Here is a 25,692-nt window from a genome sequence, read left to right as displayed (position 1 = left end):
GCATTTGACTGCTAACCAGAAGGCTGGCAGTTCAAACCCAGCACCCCACCCACAGAAGGAAGATGGGGCAATCTACTTCTGTAAAGATTTTCCACCTCAGAAACCAAATGGGGGTTGCTATGAGTCAGAACCAACTCAATGGTGGTGAGTTTTTTTGATGTTTTTAAAACCTAAACAAAAGGAATTAATTCTCTTGGTGATGGAAAACTGAGCATAAAATATACTGCAATAATAACAGTAAAACACAGGTAAAATGAAAAATGATAATGGTATTGCTGGCAGTTAAGATCTCAGAAAGCAAATCAAGAAAAACCTGGCAATTGAAAGGGAATGAGTTTGATCCTGTGACCCACAGGGAGGTAGTATGCATAATGGCTGAGCATGTTGACCCCAGAGCAGGGCTTCTCAACTGGGGGCAGCTAGCAATGTCTGGAGACATTGGGCAGGGGGTGGATCCTACTAGCATCTAGTAGGCAGGGGCTCCTGCTATCTGTCTTATAATGAATGTATAGGATTCTCCACAACAAACAATTATCCCGTCCCAAATGTCAATAGTGTTGAGTCAGAGTACCTGGATTTGAGGCCCAATTATGCCATTTTCTCTGTGACCCTGGGCTGGTTTCCTTTCTATGCCTCAGCTTTCTCACCTGTAAAATGGAATGATGCTAACAGCTAACATTTGTTGAGTATTTATTATGTACCAGGCACCACTCTAAGTGTTTTTCTCAACATTGCTATGAGGTATTGTCTTCTCAACTTACAAATGTGGATAAAATAAAATAATGAAGATCAAAAATAAATAAAAGCTCAATAAATAAAAGCTCAAGGTATGGTCCCTGGGACACAGTGAACATGAGCACTTAATAAATGTCAGCTCTTAGATTGGGGGAGAGGGAGATGAATTGTGCTTATACCAACAGTGACGGCTATTACTAATGAAATTCTTAGGTTATCTGACCTCCGTACCTAGGGAAGATCTTTTTCTGTGTTTAGAAACAACATAATAAAAGGCAACCACCATCTTTGGTGGGAAAACAGAGGTAACCATACCAAGAAAGAGAAATGCATTCTGTAGATTGACTTGGTAATCAGAAACTTGTCTCACAGAGGAGGATTACAAGATTACTTTTCTGGGGGTGAGCAATCAAAAATGAAAGAAATATATAATTATATATTGTGATAAGTTTTATATGTACTGTACATTATATATCCTGTAAGACAAGGACCTAAGCTAGCAACAAAATGTAGGGAAGGTGTCAGTGTTCCTACCTTCCTTTATGAACTATTTATCATTAAGTAGAGAGCCTCAACATAAATCATGAACACAGAAATCAGTCCAAATTTTACCCTCAGTGCCTATCACACTGTATACATCCAGCAGGAGCTTAATATTTGTTGGCCGACTTCTACAAGGTTCATCTTTGACTATTCTTTCACATTCACTCCATCAGCAAATCTTTAGCTTGGCTCTCACAATCAGCGCATTTCTCCCCAGCCCTAACCTGCACCAAGCCCTATCATCTCTTGCCTGGTTTGCTTTACGTGTCCTAACTGATCTGCCTGCTTCTGTCCTGGCCCAGCCTCAATGTCTCCACACTGCAGTCACAGGGGTCCTTTGATTATGCTACTCTACTCAAAACCTTCCAGGAACTTTCTGTTTTACTCAGAGGAAAAGATGAGTTTGTCACCATGGGCTACAAGCTCTTCATGATCTGGCTGCCTCCTGCCTCTCCTCCTCACTCTGCTCCAGCCACACTGGTTCCACCTCAGGGCCTTTGCACTTGCTCTTCCCATGTATGTTGGCAAGGCTAGCTCCCTCACTTCAGGTTTTTGCTCACCTATCACTTGGTCAGGACACACTACAGGACCAGTACATTCCTCCTGCCCCCCTCCACTCACTATCCCCTCTCTCCGCTTCTTCAAAATTTTATTTAGCAATTGTCTAGCATAAAGGAGCCCTGGTGGTGTAGCAGGTAAAGTGGGCTGCTAACTGAAAGGTGGGAGCTTGGAACCCGTCAGCTGCTCCCTAGGAGGAAGATGTGGCACTCTGCTTCCATAAACATTTACAGCCTTGGAAAGCCTATGGGGGCAGTTCTACTCTAATAGTATGGCTATGGGTTGCTAAGGAGCTCTGGTAGCATAGTGCCTAAAGCATTTGACTGCTAACCAGAAGGCTGACGGTTCAAACCCACCAGCTACTCCTCGGAAGGAAGATGGGGCAATCTACTTCCGTAGTGATACTGTCTCGGAAACCCAAGGAGGGGTCGCTATGAGTCGGGTCCGACTCGACAGCACATAACAACAACAAATGGGTTGCTATTCCTGTAAAGAATTGACTCCACAGCAGGTCTGGTTTTAGTTTGAGCCTAATAACATAAACATTTATTGTCTGTCTCCCCCACTAGAGGGTAAACTCCATGACTGCAAGAACAATTTGTTCACCAGCGTGCCCCAGAGAACAGTGCCTGACGTACAGGTCTTACTTAGACTTGTCAACGAATCCGTGATTGGGTATCCCCTTGTGTCAACAGCCCAACACTTGCCTCTCAATTAGTTCCCTTCTTTATGCTGTGTTTCCTACGGGGTAGGAGACACCACTCAACCCCACAGTGATGAGTCTCAATCTCCTCCCTTTCCCCATTTGTAGAAAAAGTGAATAGAAAAGAACGTTTGACAGCTGGTCTCCAAGGGCCCTGTTCCACAATTCCTTCGGACAAGCTTATGAATCGTGCTTATGAAGTGCAGTTTCAGGAGAAAGGAAGTAAGAAGAAGAAAGTCAGTTCAGAAGGAAATGAGAGTGGAGAACAGGGCCTGGCCTGGTTGAAAACATGTCATTATGCCACTTAATGCGTTTGAAGACCAGCGCTCTTAAACCTCCACGTTCCCGGAAAGCGCTGAAGGGCTGCCACCGGCCTCCTGGAGCAGCACCGTTTAATGGCGGCGAAAGGGCAGCGGCGTCTACCTCAGGAGGTGCCCCACCCACAATTTTCTTGTGTTAGCACAACGTCAACTGTGCTCCGCTGTGGATGGTAAGAATATTCTGTTTAGAAATTTCACTTCAGTGTGAATCAGGTAGAGCAGGAAGCGCTTTAACCCGGCCAGCACGTCGCTGCCTAACCCACTCTCAAAAGAACCGGACAAGGCACATCCATCATGGCTGCCGGCAGGAACGCAGTCAGAGGCAACCGAAAAGAAATGGAACTGAGGCGCGCGGCCAGCTGGCCCACGGCGGCGGGGCGAGTAGGCTGGCGAGGCTTTGTAGGAGCGCCAGCTAGGGAGTCTAAAATCCTCCTGGGCTTTTGGCACTTGGAGACCCTGGAATTTGATGACTGCAATATGGACGGTAGTTATTGTCTCTTAAAACAACGCCCGGTCTCCGTCCCGCGGTCGGAATCAGACAAAATCACTATTCTCTAAACAGAATGCGTTACGCAGAGTGCGCATCTTTGCAATAGTGGGCCGGCTAATGCCGCAAAGAATGTTACGTCGCACGGGAGGCTCTCGTCCCCCACCCCCACCCCACGTTCTAGTTCAGGTGGCGCGAGAACTCTACGTCCGCTCCGTACTTTGTTTTCCGTCTACCTACCTTAAAGTGCGCCCATCTCCGTAACTAACGCAAACCGCTTCCAAGAATAGCCGTATTACCCTGAGAAGCCCTTGGGCTATTCCGAGACGCTGTTTACGTATCGTCTCCGACGTACGTAGCGTTAAACTGGAGCAGTCTCAGCGGCGGCCGCCATTTTGTGTAGTCGCTGAGAGGGAAGGAGAAGCTGAAGCCGCGGCACTGCCGATTTTGAGGGTAGCCAGACCTACCCCCGTTCCTATAACCCCGATTCTCTGTGTTTAGCTCCCGTCTCCGACGAGAGAGGCGGCGACGGTGGCGTCTGCGACGGGAGATAGCGCGTCGGAGCGAGAGAGCGTCGCGCCTGCCGCCGCCCCAACAGCGGAGGCGCCGCCGCCATCGGTCGTCACCAGACCGGAGCCGCAGGCCCTCCAGAGCGCGGCCATCCGTGCCCCGCTCCCAGATCTCTATCCGTTTGGGACCATGCGCGGAGGCGGCTTTGGGGATCGGGACCGGGATCGTGACCGTGGAGGGTAAGGGAGGAGGAGGAGGAGGAGAAGAAAGGCCTTGCGGGTACGTGGGGCGGGGGGAGGAGGTTTCCTGAGGAGACGGCCGCCTCCGGCCTAGAGGGAGACTTTTGAGGAAACTGCAGGTCTGGCAAGAGCCCTCCTGAGCCCGGGAGGCGAGCGGAGCAGTGATAGTTGAGTGCGCGGGCCTCCGGGCGCGCCTGGGCCTCGGCCCCGGGGTCATTCGTGACCTGGCAGAAGGGGCGGCGGCTTGGCGACGCTGCAGCCCCTCCTTGCGGACGGCTGTCGTGGCGGGGCCCTGCCCCGCGGGGAGAGAGAGGCCGGGCCGGGGGCCGACATGGCCGCCGTCAATCCGGCCCCGAGTAGCGCCTCCTCTCGGGATTGTAGCGCCCGGCCGACTGGGCGAGTCACTGGGTCGCTCTAGGCCTCAGCGTCCATCTGTGAAACACAATTATGTTCCTGGAAAAAAGAAGGGGACGTCTCGGAATTCCGCCTGGGAAAATGTGAACGCGAAATGGCTGCCCTGACGTTCTCTGTAGGCAGCGAGAGCTGTTAATGGGGCTGGAAACCAGGTTTGAAACTGAACACTCGGAAGCCGACTTTGAATTGTTAGGATGTTTTTGAAATCCCCTTGTATTTTCCTCCCCCCCCCCTCTTTTGGAGGAAGCACGTTCGCGTGTGGAAAAAATGGACTTGCAGCGCAGAAGTGTTTGGGGAGGAAGTTTTTTGGGGGGAGCAGGGAGTCGTTATTGTTTAAAAATTTCTTCTTGGCCTTTTTCCCTCCGATTGAACGGCAGTATTAATCTTCCGACCTAGCTAGAAAATTCTTGATGCGGCAATGCCGAAGTTACGGGGATGGAAGTTAACTTGGGATCACACCTCAAGACCTGGGATTCAGATCTTAATGTCGGAAAAGTTGCTTATCCGTATTGATTTGTACTGTTACTGTGTGTGTGTGTGTGTATAAACGTTGACTCCACTTAATTTACGCGTGACCTTGGGCAAGATCCTCCACCTTTGTAAGCCCATTTCCCCGTCTGAAGATGGGGATGATCATTTTCTTTCCTTTGCAGTGTTCTGTTAATATCATTCTCAGCTCAAATACACAACATTTTGTCGTTTGTGGCTCAACTACACCAGTACCAAGCTGACGAGCTACAAGTGTGTAGATCAATTACCACTTAATTTACAAAATAAAAGATAATTATCTTGATTGTATCTTGTTAGGAAGGGAAATATTTTATCTCCGTGTTAAATAAGGAAGGGTAGAAGTGAAACGTTTGCTGAGTGTCACAGTACAGCTAAGTTTAGAAGTGAATTTCAGTGCAGTCACATAAAAAGATTTTAGCATTGTCTAGTAAAGTTGAAAATGATGAAATAATTCTTCCCCTCCAGGCTTTAAATCTTAACAGTCTAGGGCTCTTGCACATCTGCCCAGGATACATGCACAAAAATGTTCATAACAGCATTGTTCCATGGTAGCAAAATACTGGAAACAACCCAAATGTCTGCATAAATTTTAGATACAGGATATAGTACTTAGCTAAAGCGAATAAACTTACATCAGTGTGGATCACTCATAACATTGTTTCAGAAATCAAATTGTGGTAGAAGAGTAATGTTTTAGATACATACAAATATGATACAACTAAAGAGCAAAAGAATACTACTTTTCAAGGTAGTTGTTATGGTGGGTAGTGAACTTGCAATAGGCGCATAGAGGCCCCCAGGGTACTGGTAATGTTTCTTTACCATGGGTGTTTCATATTTTCTTGAGGCTGTATGTATGTTTTAAGTGATAAAAAGAAATAGAGGAAAACAAGTACAGATAAGTAATCCATATTTAGTTTATCCCGTATCAACTCTTTTGAGTGTCAGATTACTTTTTTTTTTTTTTTAAGATTTATAATCCTCCATTTCAAAGGCACTGATGATTTTGTGAGTTCTGTGCCCTAATTACCTTCTTTATGAAGTTTCCTTGATGAGTCAGTAAAAACACTGAGAAGTGTAGTGTACCAGGGATAAGGTTGTGTTCGTATTTAAAGGATGGCACAAATCAGCGCATTTCTGCCAGGATAAAAGGTTTGCTTTCGTTCTTGAGGTCACAGGTAAACTGAAAACAGAAGGCAGCCTTTTCTTTTTCTTTCAAATATTATCTTGAATCTAGACTAGTATGTGTGAATAAATAACCAGGGCAATAGGGAGAAAGGGGGAAGAGACCCTCCCCCCCGCCCCCAATTAAAAAAGGGCTGTTTCGGATAATTTAAAAGGAACCTTAATTTTGAGAAGTTCGGTTTTCTGTTTCTAGATCATGAGTTTAAGGTGTGAGCTGGAAAGCAGCATTGAAAGGGCACTTTCTAGGAAACAAGATTAATAAAATTAGACTTAGAATCTGAATTGTTCTTGTGTCATATATATTTTCTCTTTTTTGTATGACAGTAATGGGCAGACTCAGCTTTCCATTTCACAATAAGCACCTTGTTTAGAGTTAAGTTAGCTGCCTCATTTACAAGTGGAGGAGGGAAAGGGAGTCATGAGTATGAGTGGCTGTTCAGTATCCATCCTGAAGCCTGAGGCCGTATTAGAGATGTGGGGTGGGTTTTTTTCCTTTTGTGGTATGAGTATCTCTGCCCTGTATCTTTTTCTTTTTTTTTTTTTTTTGTTGTGATTTGGGTGAAAGTTTACAGAGCAAATTCACTTTCCAGTGGGCTGTATCTTTTTGTTTGTTTTGATTTTAATTTTTCTCATGAGTCGGTTAGAAATGAAAAGGGTTTAGAGTCAGAGTAGTATGTTACAAGGAGAGAGGAAGTAGGATGAAAAAATATGGTATACTATTTATATACCAAACATGATTTACATAGGTTTGAAAATAGAAATGAAGAGCATTTTAATGTTAGGATTCAAGGGAGAGAAGCTTTTAATTTGTTGTATTTTCTGTTTGGCTTCATTTGTATTCCAGTTGAATTTGTGAAAATGAGAAATTGATTGGAAATAATCTGCTCAGGTTTGCTTTTACACGACCCAGATAATAAATAAGTTTTAGTGTGCCTGAGAACCAAAAAGGTACACGATAGCGATAAGGAAGCAAAGGTCTGTTAGATCTTTGTTCTGTTAGCATAAACTAAACCTGAAAATCACCTCACCAGTCTCTTAACAGGTTCTAGCAGTTTTCCTAAGATTAGCAGACAGTGGAAGTGTTCATCACAGCACCAAGGAGGGGAGGGGTCAGGAAGGTGTTCCAAGTTTATGGCTACTTGATTGAAGTATATATTTTTTCTCTGTCCACAATCTTGACCTTACTTTAAGTGTATATGTTCTCCTTTACCTATCCTTTTGGGCAGTTTAGAAGTCAACCTGTGTGCTGTTCTACATGTTCTAAGTATTATACAAGGTAGATACTTGTGTTTTTATTCACTTCAGTGTCTCTAACACCACTTAAAACAATACTTAACTTGGTGCACAGTTGGTACCCAATAACTATTTTTTGAATGAATGAAAACAATTGTATTACCCTGTATTGAGTGCTTGCTATGCCAAGCACTGTTTTAAGTACTTTATATGTTTATTCATTTCATTCTCAAAGTAACATATGAAATAGATGGTGGTATTTCACTTTACACAGGAAATAGATGCATAGTTAAATAATTTGTTAAAGTCATATAGTAAGTGGCAGAGCCAAAGTTCAAACCTAGTGTGGTCCCAAAATTGTGACCATGATCCTTGGTATTATATTTCTCTTTAAAGTGTAAGAATTTTTATTTTTGCATCTAGTGTAACCTATATTCATAACTATCCATTTGGGAAAAAAAGGAAGTTCTCTCATAGTTTTTCTCCACACCTCCTGATACGAGTAATAAAAGCTCTTTTTTTGGGGGGGGGGTAGGTTGGTCCCATCTTGAGAATTCTATCTTTCTCATTTTTTATGGTAAGGTATATTTCTTTTAAAATCCTAATAAACCTAAAATTTTGATATTTCTAGCTTTGGAGCAAGAGGTGGTGGTGGTCTTCCGCCAAAGAAATTTGGTAATCCTGGGGAGCGTTTACGTAAAAAGAAGTGGGATTTGAGTGAGCTCCCCAAATTTGAGAAGAATTTTTATGTGGAACATCCAGAAGTAGCAAGGCTGACTCCAGTAAGTTTTTTGTTTTGTTTTATGGTTTTTATACATGGTGATGAACCTAGTGGACATTAGCTAGAGTTTACTCATATACTGCTGCTGTTAGATATTTTGTTCTAGTGCAGTGATGCTTTTGTTTCTTATTAAATTGAGACTGCTGATGCTCATACGAGGAACCAGTTAAATATGCACCTAATGTAATGTTTGGTCCTCATTTGTTGGCTGTGCTTGCCAACTATTTGATATATATAATTTTAACTGTATATTGAGTCATGTCTTTTCATCTATTTAGTAAGTTAAATTATTATGTTGGCGTTGCGTATTCCTGTTTGTCCTTCGAACCTCAATACGATTGTTTGGGAGTCTACCTATGAAGTAGTTACTTATTCAAAAGAAAGTGTAAGGGAACCTGGGCTTAAGGTCCATGTTTTCTTCCTCTTTCAAGTTTTGACCTTGGACCAAGTAGTATAACCTTTTTGAGTACTTTCTTGTGTGCAAAAGGGAACTTGTGTCACCTACATCACTAACTCACAAAGTTATGAGGATTAAATGAAATTATAGTAAAGCTAATATAAACTTTTGAATAAAAGTGTTTTCTGTTCTCATTTGTGAATCGGACAATGGTTGTCCAGCTGGGTTAAAGTGTATACTTCTGCATTTTCAGAATAACTTGATTGCTAACTTGTACTTTATTTTCTTCCATAGTATGAGGTTGATGAACTACGCCGAAAGAAAGAGATCACGGTGCGAGGGGGAGATGTTTGTCCTAAACCTGTGTTTGCATTTCATCATGCTAACTTCCCTCGTAAGTGTTTAATCCAAGATCTTAATTATTGAATTTGGTTGGAAGGTAAACATTGGTAATAGAGTATTTAAAGGTTCTGACCCATGGTCAAAGAAGCTCTGGTGGTGCAGTGGTTAAAGCATTCAGCTGCCAACCAGAAGGTCAGTGATTTGACCCTACCAGTTACTCGATGGGAGAAAGATGAGGCACTCTGCTTAACCTAAAGATTTACAGCCTTGGAAACCCTATGGGGGCAGTTCTTCTCTGCCCTATGAGGTAGCAATAAGTTGGAATCACCTTGATGGCAATGGGTTTTTGAACCCATGGTCAGGACTTTGTTGAAAGGACAAGTAGAAACCTTTCAGAAAGGTAAGACACGTAGTCCCCAACTTAAGGCATATTTAATTTGAGTTACAGCAAACTGCGTTTAAATGGCTGTATATATTTTTTAATGATTTGTGTATTTTTGTGTATATCTGTATTAAAATAAATCTGTAAGTTATATGTGATGTTTCCAGCCCCCAAAGGCAAAGATCAAATTCATAAAGGTACTGATAATAAAAGATAATGGAAACCAAAAAATGAGTTATTAGAGTTAACATCAGAACCAACTTAAATGGAGTCTTCAGAAGAGAGCCCTTTCATAAGTCAGGGACTACCTATATTAATGTTTTTTTATTCTTAAATTTTGCTTAACACTAGAGGTAAATAACATGCCTGGTGCATGAGGTTTTTTTTAGATTTTTTTTATTATTATTGTAAATGTATGGGTAACAATTTCCATTTCCGCAGTCTTCACATGTACAGTTCAGTGACATTAAAGTTCATCATATTGTTCAATCATCACTGTTAACTGTTCTTGAATTTTCCTATCACCCTTAACAGAAGCTCATTGTCCGCTAAGTGTTGTATCAATCCTTACCCCTTCCCTCCCACCTGCCCTGGGTAAGCAATAGTAAACTGGTCATAGGAGTTTGTTTGTTTTTTTTTTTTAAAGTGCGTATCTGTTCTCCAGTTTAAACAGAGAAAATTTTTCTCTTTTTTTTGAGGGTTTTTCAACTTCCACTAGGGTTTTACCTTTACCTTTTAGAAAACTGTAGAATGAGCGTGCTTTTTAAGCTGAGTATCACTGAATTTGGCAAACAATAAGTCATTGCTGTGTTCCTTACTCTGTTAGATGTTTAGACAGTGGCTTTGAATTTTTTGAGGGAGAGGGTGGATGATTGGCAGTAGTGAACTAGAAAAACACTTTGTGAGGAGATATAAAAGCTGGGTAGATCTTGCCTTTGATAAGCCTAGATATAAAAGCTGGGTAGATCTTGCCTTTGATGAGCCTAGATGCTTTTAAACGTGTGTTCTTGGTTGTAACATGTTTATTCTGTTTCACAGAATATGTAATGGATGTGTTGATGGATCAGCACTTTACAGAACCAACTCCAATTCAGTGCCAAGGGTTTCCTTTGGCCCTTAGTGGCCGGGATATGGTGGGCATTGCTCAGACTGGCTCTGGGAAAACATTGGCGGTATGTACCACCTGTGGTAACTTCCTTTGCTATTCTAGTTATCACGTGTATTCTCGTGGTTTTTTGTTTTTTGTTTTTGTTTTTGTTTCTGTAAAATTAATTCGGATGGTGTGTTGGTGATCATTTTGGCTATTTAAAATTGTTCAAATTTATGTTGCTCCTGTGTGTGGCAGTGGTAAGTTCTGTTTTCATTTTCTATTTAGGTATTATCAATTACTGTAGTTAAGTCAGAACTATTAAGATAAGGACTTAGTTTTGGTATAATAAGCTTCTTATTCTTATTCCCCCTAGTATTTGCTGCCTGCAATTGTTCATATTAACCACCAGCCATACTTGGAAAGGGGAGATGGCCCAATCGTAAGTATATTTCATTTGTTTATCATTCTAAGAATAACTACAATTTAATAATTACTGTATTTCACACACTGTGATTTACATAACTTAGAAGTTTTATTCTCAGTCCCAGTCCAAGACTAGAAGTAATACTAATCCCCATCTTACTGTTACGAAATTGAGGTACAGTGCATTTCGGTGACTTGTCCAAGGATACCTGTGGCTGTTAAATGGCTGAGCTTGAATTCAAACTAACCACGTCACTGCTGTCAAGTCAGTTTTAAATCTCAGCAACTCTGTAGGACAGTAAAGCAGCCCTGTAGGGTTTCCAAGGTTGTAACCTTTAATGAAGCAGAGTGCCTAATGGGTTCCAACCACCATCTCTTCAGTTAGAAGCCCAGTATTTAACCACTGCACCATCAGAGCTTTTTTATTCAAACTAAAGTCTGACTAATCACATACTATCTTCATGTAAAAGCATTTATTGTGCATTAAATTCAAGTGTAGTACTTAATTGCTGGCTGTGCTTAGATCCTGTTAGGAACACAAAGGCATGAGATGGGAGGTCCCTGCCCTGTGGATCTCAAAGTCCTGTAGGGGATATGTATTCTTTGTAATTAAATAATACAATTGTAAGTATATGTCGGGCAGTGTGGTCTTTGGCTTCATCATTTTCAGTAATACGTTTTTTTAAAATTTGGATAGCCCCAACTTTTTGAAGGAGTCCTCTTACCCTGTTTTTGTTTTGAGGTTACACTTAACTACAGGCAGTCTGGGTTATAAATGACATCTGTTCCTTACTGTCATTAAGAAATTTGAGGTCAGTTAGAACAAGTGCATGGGGTTCTTCTTTAGCCTCACTTTAGTGCAAAAAAAAAAAAAAAAAAAAGGCTCAGTCAGTGCCTTTTCACTGATTTCAAAGTCACATATGCCCCAAATGAAGGTGATTGATGAATTTGTTGCCAGTAGGGGTTGATTGACTTCATCCTTTCAAAGTGAGGGCAAATTTATGTAACATTAAAGCAGTGCTGCCCCACTCAAAGATGGCAGCTGACTGCACTGCTTTGAACATGTTGCTTTCCACGGACTTGCCAGTAATCGAATTCCACACATTAGGATCCTGAAAGGGCTCACTGTGCCTCTTCCACGTGTCCCATTCCAGGTCTTCTACCTGTAATTTTTCCTGTTTTGGTTACCATGATGAATCACCCAAGTTGTGAAAATTTGGATCTGTTCTTGTTTTGCTTCTTGGGCCGTGACAAAACCATTTTGAAGCCCTGCATTAAAGGGCCAGAAAAGTTGTCTGTAAATTGGATGTTTGTAACCCAGGGATGTGTGTGTGTTTATAAATTATGCCTGCAGTATTACAGTATGTCTCAGTTATTCACAAACAGAAATAATGTGTTGTTTTTTCTAATACATGGTTAATATCTAATTGACACTGAACAAAACTTATTTGTGCTTTATTAGTATATATAATACTGTTTCAAAGATCTTGATTTTGTAGTGTTTTGGCCAACTACTTGTCAGATTATATGTAAGTCATTGTTTTTGCCTAATCTGCCTGGCAAAGAGCTTAAAATAGAAGTTGAAAAGTGTTAGCTCTACCATTTCTTAGTTCATCTGTGTCTTAATAATATTTAATCTGGTTTTGTTGTAGGGATAGTTTAAAGCCACTTGTGAGAGTTGTATAGTTAAAACTAAGTAATGCAGTCTGTAAATGCACTTAAACACAGATAAATTATGGAGCAAATCATGTTGCAAAAGTAACCCAAATGAGGGTGCCCGTGTATCCTTCCACTTAAGTAATAATGTGAATTAAGTAATAAATACTAAGTAATAGGTAGTACTTAAGTTTCTTCCCATACCCCAGTGGACTGCCTTACCCTTTGTACTCCTAGCCTATCACATACTTCGAGAGTACCTGATTAGACAGTAGAGTAAGAATTAATGTTTTGTATTTTCGTTTTTTGTTTGTTTTAGTTGGGATGAATGTCTCAAGTGGTGTTTGGTTTGGTTTGGTTATTTTCTTTCAGTGTCTTGTTCTGGCTCCTACTAGAGAGCTTGCCCAGCAAGTACAGCAGGTGGCTGATGACTATGGCAAATGTTCTAGATTGAAGAGTACTTGCATTTATGGAGGTGCTCCTAAAGGTCCTCAGATTCGAGACTTGGAGAGAGGTAATGAAAAGTTATTTTGTTATTTTAGTGTATAAAACTTTATAGTTTATCTCACTTGACTAACTTCTATGGGTGAAATTGGAGAGGAAAATAGTGAGTTCTAAGGAGAAAAAATAGACTTATTTCAGCAGCTCAGGAATTCTTAGGTATAGTTATGATAGCTATTTGGAGGGAGATTTAACTATGATAGCTATTTGGAGTTAGAGACTTAACTATGTGAGGTTTTGATGATTGTACCTAGGTTCTTCTCCTACATCAGGCTTTTGCAGATACTGTGTTAAAATTCAGCTACTGCTCTGAAGGATTGCATGCATACAACTACCTGAGCTAGTGCTTTTTAGTTTGTTTGCTGAGGCTTGGACAGTATGTAAGGAAAAACTCTTAATTAGCTGGCTCTTTTTTTTTTTTTTTAAAAAACAGGTGTTGAGATCTGCATAGCCACTCCTGGGCGCCTGATAGATTTCCTAGAGTCAGGAAAGACAAATCTACGCCGATGTACTTACCTTGTGCTGGATGAGGCTGACAGAATGCTTGATATGGGCTTTGAACCCCAGATCCGTAAAATTGTTGACCAGATCAGGGTATGCAAAGCTGATACCTGGTTCCCTTGATGCTCTTGCTTGCGGCAGTTCCTTAGCCTAATAAAAGCATTTCCTTTCTTGGTAGCCTGATAGGCAAACCTTGATGTGGAGCGCAACCTGGCCGAAAGAAGTGCGGCAGCTGGCCGAGGACTTCCTTCGCGACTACACCCAGATCAACGTAGGCAATCTGGAGTTGAGTGCCAACCACAACATCCTCCAGATTGTGGATGTCTGCATGGAGAGCGAAAAAGACCACAAGTAGGAAAGATCTCTCTGTGTTTTGTTAATGCTAATAAACCTATCTGTACAATCGTTTGAAATGAACACATTAGCCAATATTGTTTGAGGCTTAAAAACTTGATTAATTTTCTAGCAATCTTCCCTTTGTATCAAAGTCAACAGAATTGTGGTTAAGGCAGGGACTCTAGATCCTTGGATTTGAATCCTAGTTCTTCTTATTACCACCTGTATAATTTTGGGTTGGTTACCTCTATTTTTTTTTTTTTTTTTTCCTTCTTCTCCCCTCCCCTCGCTGGTAATGGGTTGGTTACCTCTTGGTGCCTTAGTTTATCTGTCAAATAGGGATAATCAGGCTTGTTCTGTAGATGGTATTGATAATTTCTTAAGAATGTAGAGTAGAACCTTTTGACTCATAGCTATTCCCATTGGCTTTCTGAAGAGGTAAATCTTTACAGAAGTAGATTGCCCCATCTTCCTTCTGTGGAGCAGCTGGTGGGTTGGAACTGCCAACTTTTTGGTTAGCAGTCATATGCTTTAGGCACTGCACTACCAGAGCTCCTTCATCTGATTCATAGTGGTCTGTAAAATGTTTAGTAAAATAAAAAGAATGTAATATATATGGGAGCTTTGGTAGCATAGTGGCTAAGGCACCTGACTCCTAACCAGAAGGCTGGCAGCTCAAACCCACCAACCACTCCTCAGAAGGAAGATGGGGTAATCTACTTCCGTAGTGATATTGCCTCGGAAACCCAAGGAGGGGTCACTCTGAGTCGGGGCCAACTTGACAGCACATAACAACAACAATATGTATAGAAAATACCATAGCTTTGAGGGGTTTATTTCTAGCATATTTTTCACATAGTGTCTAGAGAGTCCTTTCTGATACATATATGTTATTGTTGCTCTTGCTTTCAGATTGATCCAACTCATGGAGGAAATTATGGCCGAAAAGGAAAATAAGACAATTATATTTGTGGAGACAAAGAGACGCTGTGATGACCTCACTCGAAGGATGCGCAGAGATGGGTGAGTGCAGCCCTGAGCTAATGGGCTAGGCTCAGATTTGATAGCTTGGTAGGAATTTTTTAATTAGTATCGTGACTGTTGTATAATATCTCAGTGATGTTTAACGTGTGTCTTGCCCTTTAAGTGAACACAGAAATCTGTTCATGTAGTCTAAAAAACCTTACCAAAATTATATATGATAGCACTTCTTTTTAAAACGCCGTTTTCCTTTTTAAGCTTTCTAAAATGTTGGTCACTATTCCAACAGTTGGCCAGCTATGTGTATCCATGGAGACAAGAGTCAACCAGAAAGAGATTGGGTACTTAATGGTGAGTATAAAACTAAGCATTTCCAGTGGATTTTTTTTTCTCCTCAAAATTCCGTACTCTGCTTCAGGCCTCCACATGCTTTTTCTATAAAGGGCCAGATAGTAAATATTTTCAGCTTCACATTCCATATGGTTGTCTCTGTTTAGGTCTCTGCCATTGTACCACAAAAGAGAGCATAAAGACAATACATAAAGGAGTGATAGACACTATACCAGCTCTGACTCATAGGCCATAGTTTGCCTGTCCCCTGCTCTAGTTAATGAAACATAAGTTGGCACTTGGGGTATGTCTCCATAGTCCTTTATGGTCTATGAGGTTCACTTCATGTAAGATTCTCTATATGCTTTTGTATGACTTGACTACACCTCCTTTATTTAATTCATGTCTTTAATAAAGGAGCTCTGATGGCACACTGGTTGAAGCATTGAGTTGCTAACCAGAAGGTCAATGTTTTGAACCCAACAGCTGCCCTGCAGGAGAAAGATAAGGCAGTCTGCTTCCGCAGTGATTTACAGCATTGGAAACCGTGTGAGGCAGTACTGCTCTGTCCTCTAGGGTCACTGTGAATTCAGAATCAACTTGACATCAGTACGTGTTGGGTTTTGTCTTCAATACCCACCCACCCACCTACCCCCAGTATAAAAATGGAAACCTTTGTGGAATATTTGACCCTCACTTGAATGTTTAGGGGAAAAAGGATTGTGAAGTCATGGGTTAGCTTTTTTTCCCCCTGGTCTTTTTGTTGTTCAGGACTAGCCTTGATGGAAAGTCTACTCAGTGAAGTGAACGAGACCATATTTAATACATTATATGTATTCATTAGGAGAAAAGTACTACTTCTGCTCTGCATTGCTTACATGTAATTCATGCCCACCCATCCCACCCCCGCACTTTTGGTTTTAGTTTTTTTTTTTCATTTGAAATAACATCAGTGTCATCATTTAAGGGGAGAAAATCTAGTTCATATTAATTTTGTTTACAACTTGCCACACCATTTTAAATGTACCTCATTCTTGGTGTGGGTAGCTTTGTCTATTGCCCTTCTGCTAAAGGTGTGTATAAGAAAGTTTTAGAAGAGTTAGTGCTTTTCTTCTAAGGGGCTTGGCATTTGCTGAGATTGTTACTTGAAGTGATTGGATAAAAAGGCCATATATAGTTTGGAAATGATTATCTGGTTATATTTTAAGACATTTCACCTTGATTGTGTAATTGGGATTTGTGGTACCATTCTTGTTTTGCAGAATTCCGTTCTGGAAAGGCTCCTATCCTCATTGCCACAGATGTAGCCTCCCGAGGGCTAGGTTTGTATAGATAGATGCCTCTGTTAATGGTATATGTATCTTTTGGTTTAAAGATTTGTTTATCATTTCAAGTTAGAGTTGGATACATGTGTGTTTAGATAACTACTTAAAAAAGAACAATACAAAGCGTGATTTCCCCCACGATTTTTTTTTTTTTTTTTTTAAATCCTTTTTTAATTTTCAGTCTCTTCCTACTCCTAACAAACAGGCTTTGGTCTGCAGCAAGGCCTAGGCATGACTGTTGAGACAGAGGGAGAGGAGACATTCAGTTGAACAGCCCAACTTCCTGGCTTTGTTGTGTTTTCTGGCTGGAGAGAATGAATTTGGTTGAACTTAGCACTTGTGAGCTCCTTCCTCGGTTACTGTTTTTCCTGTACCAGTGTGGGCTAGGTATACATGGAGATCCTACACCATGAATGCTAACGTGATACATTCTTGGAATTTACTAAGTCTACATAATACAATATCATTCAGCAATTAGATCTACGTTGCCCAGTTTTATTTACTAAAGTAAAATTATCAAGGGCATTCAGCTATCCCCTCTTCCCACCCTTACTTGCATCATAAATGGGTTGAATTTGAAGATGATGTTCTGGGGTTTTCTACCTCTTATGATTCAAAAGGTATACAGATATTTTAAAGTACTTTAGCCCATTCTGAGTTAAACAGGGCTAAATTAAAACTTACTTCAAAAAAAATGAAATTATTGCTATATCAAGGAAGTTTTAAAATTATTTGAGTTATTTAGTTTCTTGCCTAGTGAAGTAAGAAGTATCATGTTCCCTTATAATTAACACAGAGGACGAATATTCAGACTAGAATTGCAAGAGTGATAAAGCCTTCTCATACAATGCACTCATCATTCCCTCCTTCAGAGGTGGTGACCCGCAGCCATGACTGACAATTGTCTCTGCCCTCTGAGGTCATGTCTGGATCGGTGCAGTTAGAACTTGGGCCTGTTGGGAGAAGAGGCTGAGGCCTGAAAGCAGGTTGACCTAAAAGCTTTCAGTTAATGTGGTTTTACAAACAAGCTTGCTATGTGCTGGTAGCTTCTTTGTGCATCTTGCCTAGACAATTAAAATATATTTGCTCCATGTCCCTCTGCATTCCTAAACCCAGATCAATTGGCTGCCATTAGAATAACTTAGACTCTTCATCCTACCCCCCACTCATCCAAATGAGGGGAGAGGGAAGCTACCTGAGTCTGTTTCTTGTTACTCAACTTTCGTGCTTGTTTTGGGCCCCTTTGTTTGCTGCCTTGTAAAAATCAAAAGGAGGGGGAAAACCCACCAAAATGGCAGAATTCTGACCAAGGTCCTACAAGATACTGGAAAGTGAAGGCTTCTACCTCGTAGACAGGGGTGCACTTTTTAGCTGAGTCACCAGGCCTTTTTTCACTTCCTGTCGAGCGATGGCCTCTTAAATGTTCCCTTCAGGTAAGTTCTTTGATTCCCATAATTTTATTATAATTATCCTGAGGAAACGATTCTGTTTCCACTCAGATTTTTTCTTTTTTTGATTTAAATTACATACTGTGAAACTGAAAGTATTGAATTTCTTTTTTGTTTTGTTTTTTAACAGAAGCTTTGATATCAGCTGCAGATCACTCAGTACATGGCCGAGGCAAATCTACATTGGCCCGAAGCAGCTCTAGATGAGCCTGTTGGCTAGTCTTAGTCGTCCCCCCAATTAGCGATTGGAGATTCAGGCCATGTCATAGGGCTTTTTGATGTCAGACAAAAAGTTATCCCTGGCAGCTGGCCACAGCGTTAATGTTTCTGTTTCTTACCCTGCTACAGCATCTTCTCTAAAGGCAGCGCGTAAATACTGTGGCAGTGCACAGATGGCGGCAGGGCAGGCTAGACTGGAGAAAACCGGCTGCTGCGCTTGCTCTTAGGCCCTCAGCCAGCTGTGTGTGCGCACAGGACACGTTTCCAGTGTGAAGAACTTGGCACCCTGTCTGCTCCCTATTGAGTACCTCCAGAATACTCCTCAGTAGTAGTACCTGAACAGTTGGCTCCAGTCCCCAGTGCTTTCAGCCAGGGAAGCGTATTTCGTGTTTCCAGTGCAGGAAGCTTGCTCTGCTTCTCATGGTCGTGCACAGTGGGGTTGACTGAGGAGCACTGACCTAACCCTGAAGATGTGGCTTTGGGGCCTAGTTGCCCATCCCCTTATCTTACATCCATCCTTGCGCTGTAAACTTTTTTTCTTTGTTGCATCAACAACCCTAGCTGGAGACTCACGCTGCCCCCTGTGATAACTGCCTTCTCGTCTTTCTGGTGTGATTCAGGACTTTAGGGGTCAGTAAAGACTGAGGAGCCTTGATTGTAATAAGAAACAGACATAATGCCCCTTCTGCACAGGCCCTTTAATCCCCATTTTTTTTCCCCCTCCCAATCATCTCCCCTTTCTCCCTGAAATTAATCCAGTCTGGGCAATAGATGCAGTCTGACCCTTTGGATGTAACTTATATTTTTTTTTTCATTAATTATTTTTTTCTACAATCACCCCAATTATCCTTGGGGGAGGCGTTGGAGGACCTGAAATTTTTACCCGAACCCAGGTTCTCCGGCGCTTGGCAACCAAATGGGGCTACAGAGAAGCATCTAAGCCAGTTCACAGAGCGAGCGTGTGTGGGGACTTCTCACTGCCACGGACCCTTGATGCATGCTCCCCGCGCTCCAGTGGTCCCGTGTCAGAAGGCGGAGTTTTCGAAAGGAGGCCGCCAAAAATAAAAGGCAAAGAGACGGGATCGGCTGCAGCGGTTTCCCAAAGGAGGAGGGAGTGTGCATCGGTCTGGTAACAAACAGAGAATGTTTTTTAATTACTTATATCACAAAAATCTGTGTTTTATCTAGGATATTTTCTGAATATTCTTTGTAAAATGCAGATTTTTTTTCCACAAAACATTAGGATTCTTTCTGTTATATTAAATTTGTTTGTTAAGTAGGTAAAAATAAACATTTAGTGGGAAGCATTACACTAACATTTACATACCTTAACCATTAGGAGACTATTCAATCCAGTTCCCAGCAGTGGACAGAATATTAAACTTACGTCTCAAGGTTTCATGGTTCTCCCACGCTCTGGCTATTCATTTAATTTCCCAGGTTACAAGACAATGTTTGATACTTGAAGCAAGTACTGAGTTGAAATAACCTTGAGTTGAGCAAAAACCTCATTTGGCAGAAGCTGGGCTTGGTAGTACAGTGAAATTTTAGTGTAATGTGCTCTTGTGGTAATTGACAGGGGAATATAATTTGGATGTTTCAGCACAGGAAAATAGGTGTGTACTTATCTTTGGTTCCTATCAGAGATTTGAAAATGAAATAGCAAGATTTAATTGAACAATCCAAATGTTTTTATTAAATCTTGAAAATGTAGTGATAAACTCTGTGAAGCTTATTTTTTTCATTTTGCTCTGTGATTGGTTTAAAGGTAAGTTTGTTACATTACTGATAGACTTTGTCAGGCTTCTCCCAACAGAGTAGAAGTGATTTGGCCTGGTAACTGAACAGCGGTGCCACTTTCACATTCCAGTTTCAAAAAGATAAAGGGGGTGGGGGTGGGGGTGGGTCTGGAGTTTGTTCAGTCTGAAGACCAATCTTGATACAACTCCTGTCAGTCTATTGGTTGTAGTACAGAAGAGGCAGGAGTTTAGATGGTTGGATGGGATTCCTGTAGGATGTTACAGCTGATAAAGATGCCACTAGCTGTGCATGTCCCAAGAATCACCGATCCTCTTTTACTCTGTTGGGATGAGTCTTTTTTTGTTTCTGGTCAGAGTGGTTGCTAACTTAATCTTCTTTCCTCTTGCTGTCATCTGCATTCGTGCTTCCCACCTGTCGTTGGCATGTCCTTTACCTTCTCTTTCCTTGCCACATCAACCTACATTGACTCATCCTTGGCTTTGAAGATGTGGAAGATGTCAAGTTTGTGATCAACTATGACTATCCAAACAGCTCGGAAGATTATGTGCACCGCATTGGCCGGACGGCCCGTAGCACCAATAAGGGCACGGCCTATACCTTCTTCACCCCAGGGAACCTAAAGCAAGCCAGAGAACTGATCAAGGTGCTAGAAGAGGCAAACCAGGCTATCAATCCCAAACTTATGCAGCTGGTGGACCACCGCGGAGGTGGCGGCGGCGGGGGTAAGGGTAAGTCCTGGAGCTCTCCAGGGACTGCCAAGGTATCTTTGTTCATCGTGCCTTATAGTTCCATTCCTGTGAATGCTTTAAGTATGTTGTTTTGGTAATAAAGGGCAGTGTTTAATGGTTTCTCATAACCTCTTTTATGTAAGAATATAGGAAGTTCTGGGGCCTGCAGTAGTGTCCTGCTTTTTGCAGCAGACTGTTTGTGTAGCTAATGTAAAACAGACTTAAATTTAGAAGTACATGATGAATGCTCAAAATTTAGCTGAATTGTAGTTGCTTTTAATGTGTTCAGAAGGCTTCGTCTGAGTTTGAAGTTTTCCTGTGAAGAGAGCAGTAATTTTGCCCCGTTGTGTGGTAGAAGTGCCTGGGGTATGGTGGTCAGACCTGAAAACTGCAGCACTGGGAAAGTATACGTTAGAATCTGGACCTCTTGATTTCCGGTTTGGTATTTTGATTTTTCGTTCATTCCAACTTGCATGTTGGAGCCACACATCAGAATCACCAGAGAAGTTGTAAAAATGTTGATTCATGGAATAAGGAGCATGTACTTCTTTCTTTCTGAGGCTTGTGAGGTGATTCTGATAGAGCTGGACTTGTAGAGCAACCTCAAAGTACCACTGTGCACTAGTGGAGGACTCCTTTGTGGGGATAGGAACAGGGCTGCTTGTCATTTTTTTTTAAATTAGAATAAGTCACTAGCCTAGTCTTTTATACCATAAGAAATTTCTAGGATTGTGGGTTGGCAGTGGTTTTTTTGTTTTGTTTTGTTTTTTGTTTTTGTTTTGCTGTCTTCAAGTAAAGTAAGGGCCTAAAAGGACGAGAAGTTAAGTTTTGAATCACTGAGAGTATGTTTTCTTTGATGTTTACCACCCTTGGATATGCCCAGTTAAAGAATCAAATTATGGCTTTATGCTTGAATCATGGATTTGGGACTAAAAATTCCATATATCTTCCCATCAGGAGGTCGTTCTCGATACCGGACCACTTCTTCAGCCAACAATCCCAACCTGATGTATCAGGATGAGTGTGACCGGAGGCTTCGAGGAGTCAAGGATGGTAGCCGGAGGGACTCTGCAAGCTATCGAGATCGGAGTGAAACCGATAGAGCTGGTTATGCTAATGGCAGTGGCTATGGAAGTCCAAATTCCACCTTTGGAACACAAGCAGGCCAATATACCTATGGGCAAGGCACCTATGGGGCAGCTGCCTATGGCACCAGTGGCTATACAGCCCAAGAGTACGGTGCTGGCACTTACGGGGCTAGTACCACCACCACAGCCGGGAGAAGTTCACAGAGCTCTAGCCAGCAGTTTAGTGGGATAGGCCGGTCTGGGCAGCAGCCCCAGCCACTGATGTCACAACAGTTTGCACAGCCTCCGGGAGCTACCAACATGATAGGTTACATGGGGCAGACTGCCTACCAGTATCCTCCTCCTCCCCCACCTCCTCCCCCTTCACGTAAATGAAACCACTAAAGTGGCAGTGACTTGTGCAGACTTAACTACATTTAAAGGATCGCTGTCTTTCCTTTTTTTTCCCCCTCCTCTCCCCCTTTTCTTTCTTTTTTTTATTCTTCCCCAACCATTGTAATTTGTCATTCATGCAGGTTAGTTAGGGTTCACTGCCAGGTTTCTTGTGCCCGCCAAAATGATCCAGTCTGTAATAACAGATTTTTTTTTTTTTTTTTTTTAAAGAAAAATATATATATATAGCCGACTGGAGGAGATTACTTTTTCCCAGCTTCTTGCATGTTGAGGATATTTGAACTGATATTTTTCATCTTAAACGAAAAATAAGGTATTGGGCCCTTTGGTGGGAGCCCATTATTTTGTCCTCAGTTTGGACGGACTGGGGGAGGGTGGGGGGCTGGATTGTTCTGCAGAAGATGGCGTCTGTGCTTTAAATTGCGCTTGTTTCTGGGTTAGAAAATGAGGGATTTCCTGCACACGTTTCCCATAATGCTGTATGCTTCTGATGATTTTTTTTCCTTTCTTTCTCTTTTTTTTTTTTTTTTTTAAGACAGTGCTTTGTCATTGTCGTTTTGACTAATTGCTTGTTAAGTGTATTTGACAGTTTAAAAAAAAGTTCCTAACTGGTTTGTCTCCCTTGCTCCTGCTCTAAAACAAAAATGACTGAAAAATAATCATTTCAGTGTCAGGTTAGAAACTGCATTGCTGAGTCTGAGGTTTTCAAGTGTGTGTTGTAAGTTGAAAACCACAAGTGTTGGTTGCAGTGGTTACAGTAGCATCTCAGCATCTGGGTGGAAGCTGCCTGGTTTCTAACCCCGAGTCTAACCAAGGACCATCAGGGAAGTGCAGTTTTCAGCCAGGCAGCCGTGAGTGAAGTAAACCTCCACGCTCACTGGAAGTTGGCTTCATTAACCACTTGTCTGAGTATTCATCTACAGTGTAAAAAGCACCTTTAATTGTGAAAAATACCCTCAGAATGGGCAGAATTTATTTTTAATCTGAGTATTTGTAGAGTTAGGACGTAAGCAAGTCTGTATCAGCTACTTAGCCTTTTGGCCGTGTCACCTTGAACGAGGCACCTTTGGGGTTCTTTATGAACTCTCCTCTTCACACCCTGCTCTCTGCAGTGCTCTGTAACAGCCTTTTGGTGTGAACTCTCAGGCATCCTTATCACCCAGCTTTTTACAGGTAGGTAGTGCTTCAGAAAGCTACAGGGGATGAGAGCTTAAGTCCCTTCCCTTTCCTCCATCTGAAGGTAGGTGAGTCTGTTTCCTTCATAGTGATACTGTTTTACTGGGTTTGTAAAGTATTTTCTGCTCTTGTGTTGACCTTAATAAGATCAGATAGCCCTGGAAACCTTCCATTTCCAGTGTGGAACTATTCAAATTTTTCATTCTTTTCTTTTTTGGGTATTGCTTGCAATGTAGTTAAAGAAGGAAGCCTGCACTGCATTCTTTAGCTGAGGCTGGAGAGTGCTGGTGTATAAGATCAAAATAATCTTCATACTCGAAGTGTGTTTTGTTTTTTTCCTTTTTAAAATTCTTCAGGGAGAGAGAAGGGATGGTTTCTGAGGGGTTCTGAAAGTATGGTTGAATGTTCAACATACAGGTAGGTTGTCAGCATAAAGCTGTACTTATTGCATGTGAGTTTTGATACCCCTCTTCCTTTCTTCCTTCTCTTTTCCCTCATCTTGTCAAGGTTGAGGCGAGTAGGATGGTAGGCACAGGAAAAATGAGGCACAGTTGCTCTGTGCTTTTCAAACCAAAGCATCAACCCACCCTCCAGATTATGTATCTAAGCACTGACCAGTCTACATGGACATCTCTCTCTACAACCAAATTCTTGATCCCCACCCCTTTTAGATCCCACCAGGAACAAGAGGTACCACTAGAGGGGCACACTACCCTCTACAGCTCTTGAAAGCATCCATTTAAGGGAAAGGTCTCTGGGCAAGCACGTGGTTATTTGGTCTGGCCACTTCCCTTTTTCCACAAGGGACATTAGAATCATAAAATAATGACCAGTGCCAGATTCCGAGCTCTTGGGGCCTGAGTGCGGCAGAAGTGGCACAGAGTCTCTCCTGTAGGGCTCTAGGTTCTGCCTCCATGTCTGTGGCTCGTGAGCTGGCTTCTGCTAGTGCCATAGCATGAACAACAGAGTCCTCAGGTGGTGATCGCCCTCCACTGGGTGGGGGGGGGGCAAGAGTTTCAGTAGTGTGCGGTGGGCTGCTGCTCCCCACCCCGTAACAATTCCTCGTGTGGACTTCTCTCATCTAAAAGGTTGGTGGCTTTGCTTGGGATCAGTGCTCTCTCTTCATGTCCTTGCTGGTCTCTGAACACATTCCTGTTGCATTAAGACTTGAATTGGAAGATTTGTAGATGTGTGGCATTCAGGCACAGGATGCTAAGAGCTATGTTACTATTCTTAGTTTGTAAAATGTTCTTTTGATACCATCTTGTTTTCTTTTGTAGGTATAAATAAAAACACTGTTGACAATAAAGTGTGGACCCTTTTATTACTTAAAAATTCTTCACTGAATATTATTAAACGGTAGTCCTCATAAAACCACAACTGGGGGTGATGGTTTAACTAATCACCTTGGTTAGCACCTAAAACTGAAGGAGCAGTGAGAATGGTTGGTCTTAAATTACTGAGTCACAGAATTACAAGGCACCATAGCTGCTAGTTAAGGGTTTGGGTATCTTGTTTCCTCCTCAGTAAACAGGTGATGATGATAGCGTCTGTCTAGGTAGGATTATATTGGATTTAAAGTACTGGGTGTAGGGCTAGTACTTGGTGTGAATGAACCACAGTAAAAGCCTGTTACGGGGGTGGTGTGTGACACTATTGGGCTCCAGCTAAAGTGGTGGGTCTGTTTTGCTGTGAGAGGCATGGTACAGGTGAAGTGACAATTTATAGCTGTAGGCTATTAACCTTTTGTACTGACACTCCCTAAATTCGCTCATACCTGGAAGTCAAACTTCCAGAGCACTATGCTCTTAATGTTTGCACTGCCAGCTTCAGTTGGGGGTTCTCCTCAGATACTGGGCCATCTTTCCAGATGGAGATTGCTTCCTTAAAGAGCAGGAGTCTTGTGCTGGGGCCTTCAGCAGCAGTCCTGGGGGCACTAAGCCTTGCTGCTCCACTTGATGTTTTGAAGCATCATACTTGCCCCTCAGGCTTACCAGGGAGATCCTGTTGATGAGAAAGTCTTCTAGAATGATCAGTGTGCAGCTGAATCCATTTAGCATTTTTCTGGCTTTAATTTTAAGTTTTGAGCCCAAGTGGGCAAGTCACCATGGGGAACATTTGAAATGGTTTACTCCATGCCCTTGTTAAGGTGTAGAACATCTCAACCTTCAGATTGGCATTGGAAGACTTAACTTCTTTCCTTTCAGGACTAGAAAAAAAACATGAAAAGAATTCACCATACTGATGAGAGAACAGCTTTATAAGTTAAAATCTTCCTGTCCCTAATGCCCAGCTTGCAGTAGGCGGTCAGGGGTTGAAGCTAAAGGGGAAGCCTCTGGGTAAATGAGCAGCCTGACTCCACCCCTTTCCTGGTTATTAAAGCACTTGACTGCTCAC

At 42.0% G+C, this 25,692-nt stretch overlaps 2 protein-coding genes across 2 annotated transcripts in view; one reads left to right on the top strand and one right to left on the bottom strand.

Moving 5' to 3' along the window:
- The first annotated feature begins 3,835 nt into the window (after nucleotides 1–3,835).
- DDX17 (DEAD-box helicase 17) lies at nucleotides 3,836–22,101 on the top strand. The gene is made up of 13 exons (XM_007941666.2): nucleotides 3,836–4,095; nucleotides 8,069–8,219; nucleotides 8,910–9,009; nucleotides 10,378–10,511; nucleotides 10,803–10,868; nucleotides 12,881–13,022; nucleotides 13,443–13,603; nucleotides 13,689–13,861; nucleotides 14,759–14,869; nucleotides 15,117–15,178; nucleotides 16,420–16,479; nucleotides 20,396–20,638; nucleotides 21,596–22,101. The coding sequence occupies exons 1-13, from the start codon at nucleotides 4,046–4,048 to the stop codon at nucleotides 22,099–22,101; spliced, it is 1,959 nt and encodes a 652-aa protein (XP_007939857.1). The 5' UTR covers nucleotides 3,836–4,045.
- Nucleotides 22,102–25,463: 3,362 nt separating this feature from the next.
- The window catches only part of KDELR3 (KDEL endoplasmic reticulum protein retention receptor 3), a 6,830-nt gene continuing 6,601 nt past the window's right edge, over nucleotides 25,464–25,692 (bottom strand). Inside the window, exon 5 of the mRNA XM_007941665.2 lies at nucleotides 25,464–25,504. Coding sequence (XP_007939856.2) covers nucleotides 25,464–25,504 — 41 coding nt within the window. The remainder of the gene's footprint in view (nucleotides 25,505–25,692) is intronic.

Source organism: Orycteropus afer, unplaced genomic scaffold, assembly GCF_000298275.1.
Source record: "Orycteropus afer afer isolate SDZICR_OR568_19922 unplaced genomic scaffold, OryAfe1.0 scaffold00083, whole genome shotgun sequence".
NCBI lineage: Eukaryota > Metazoa > Chordata > Mammalia > Tubulidentata > Orycteropodidae > Orycteropus > Orycteropus afer.
The sequence above is the reverse complement of the archived record's forward strand: the minus strand, read 5'-3'. Positions and strand labels throughout refer to the sequence as shown.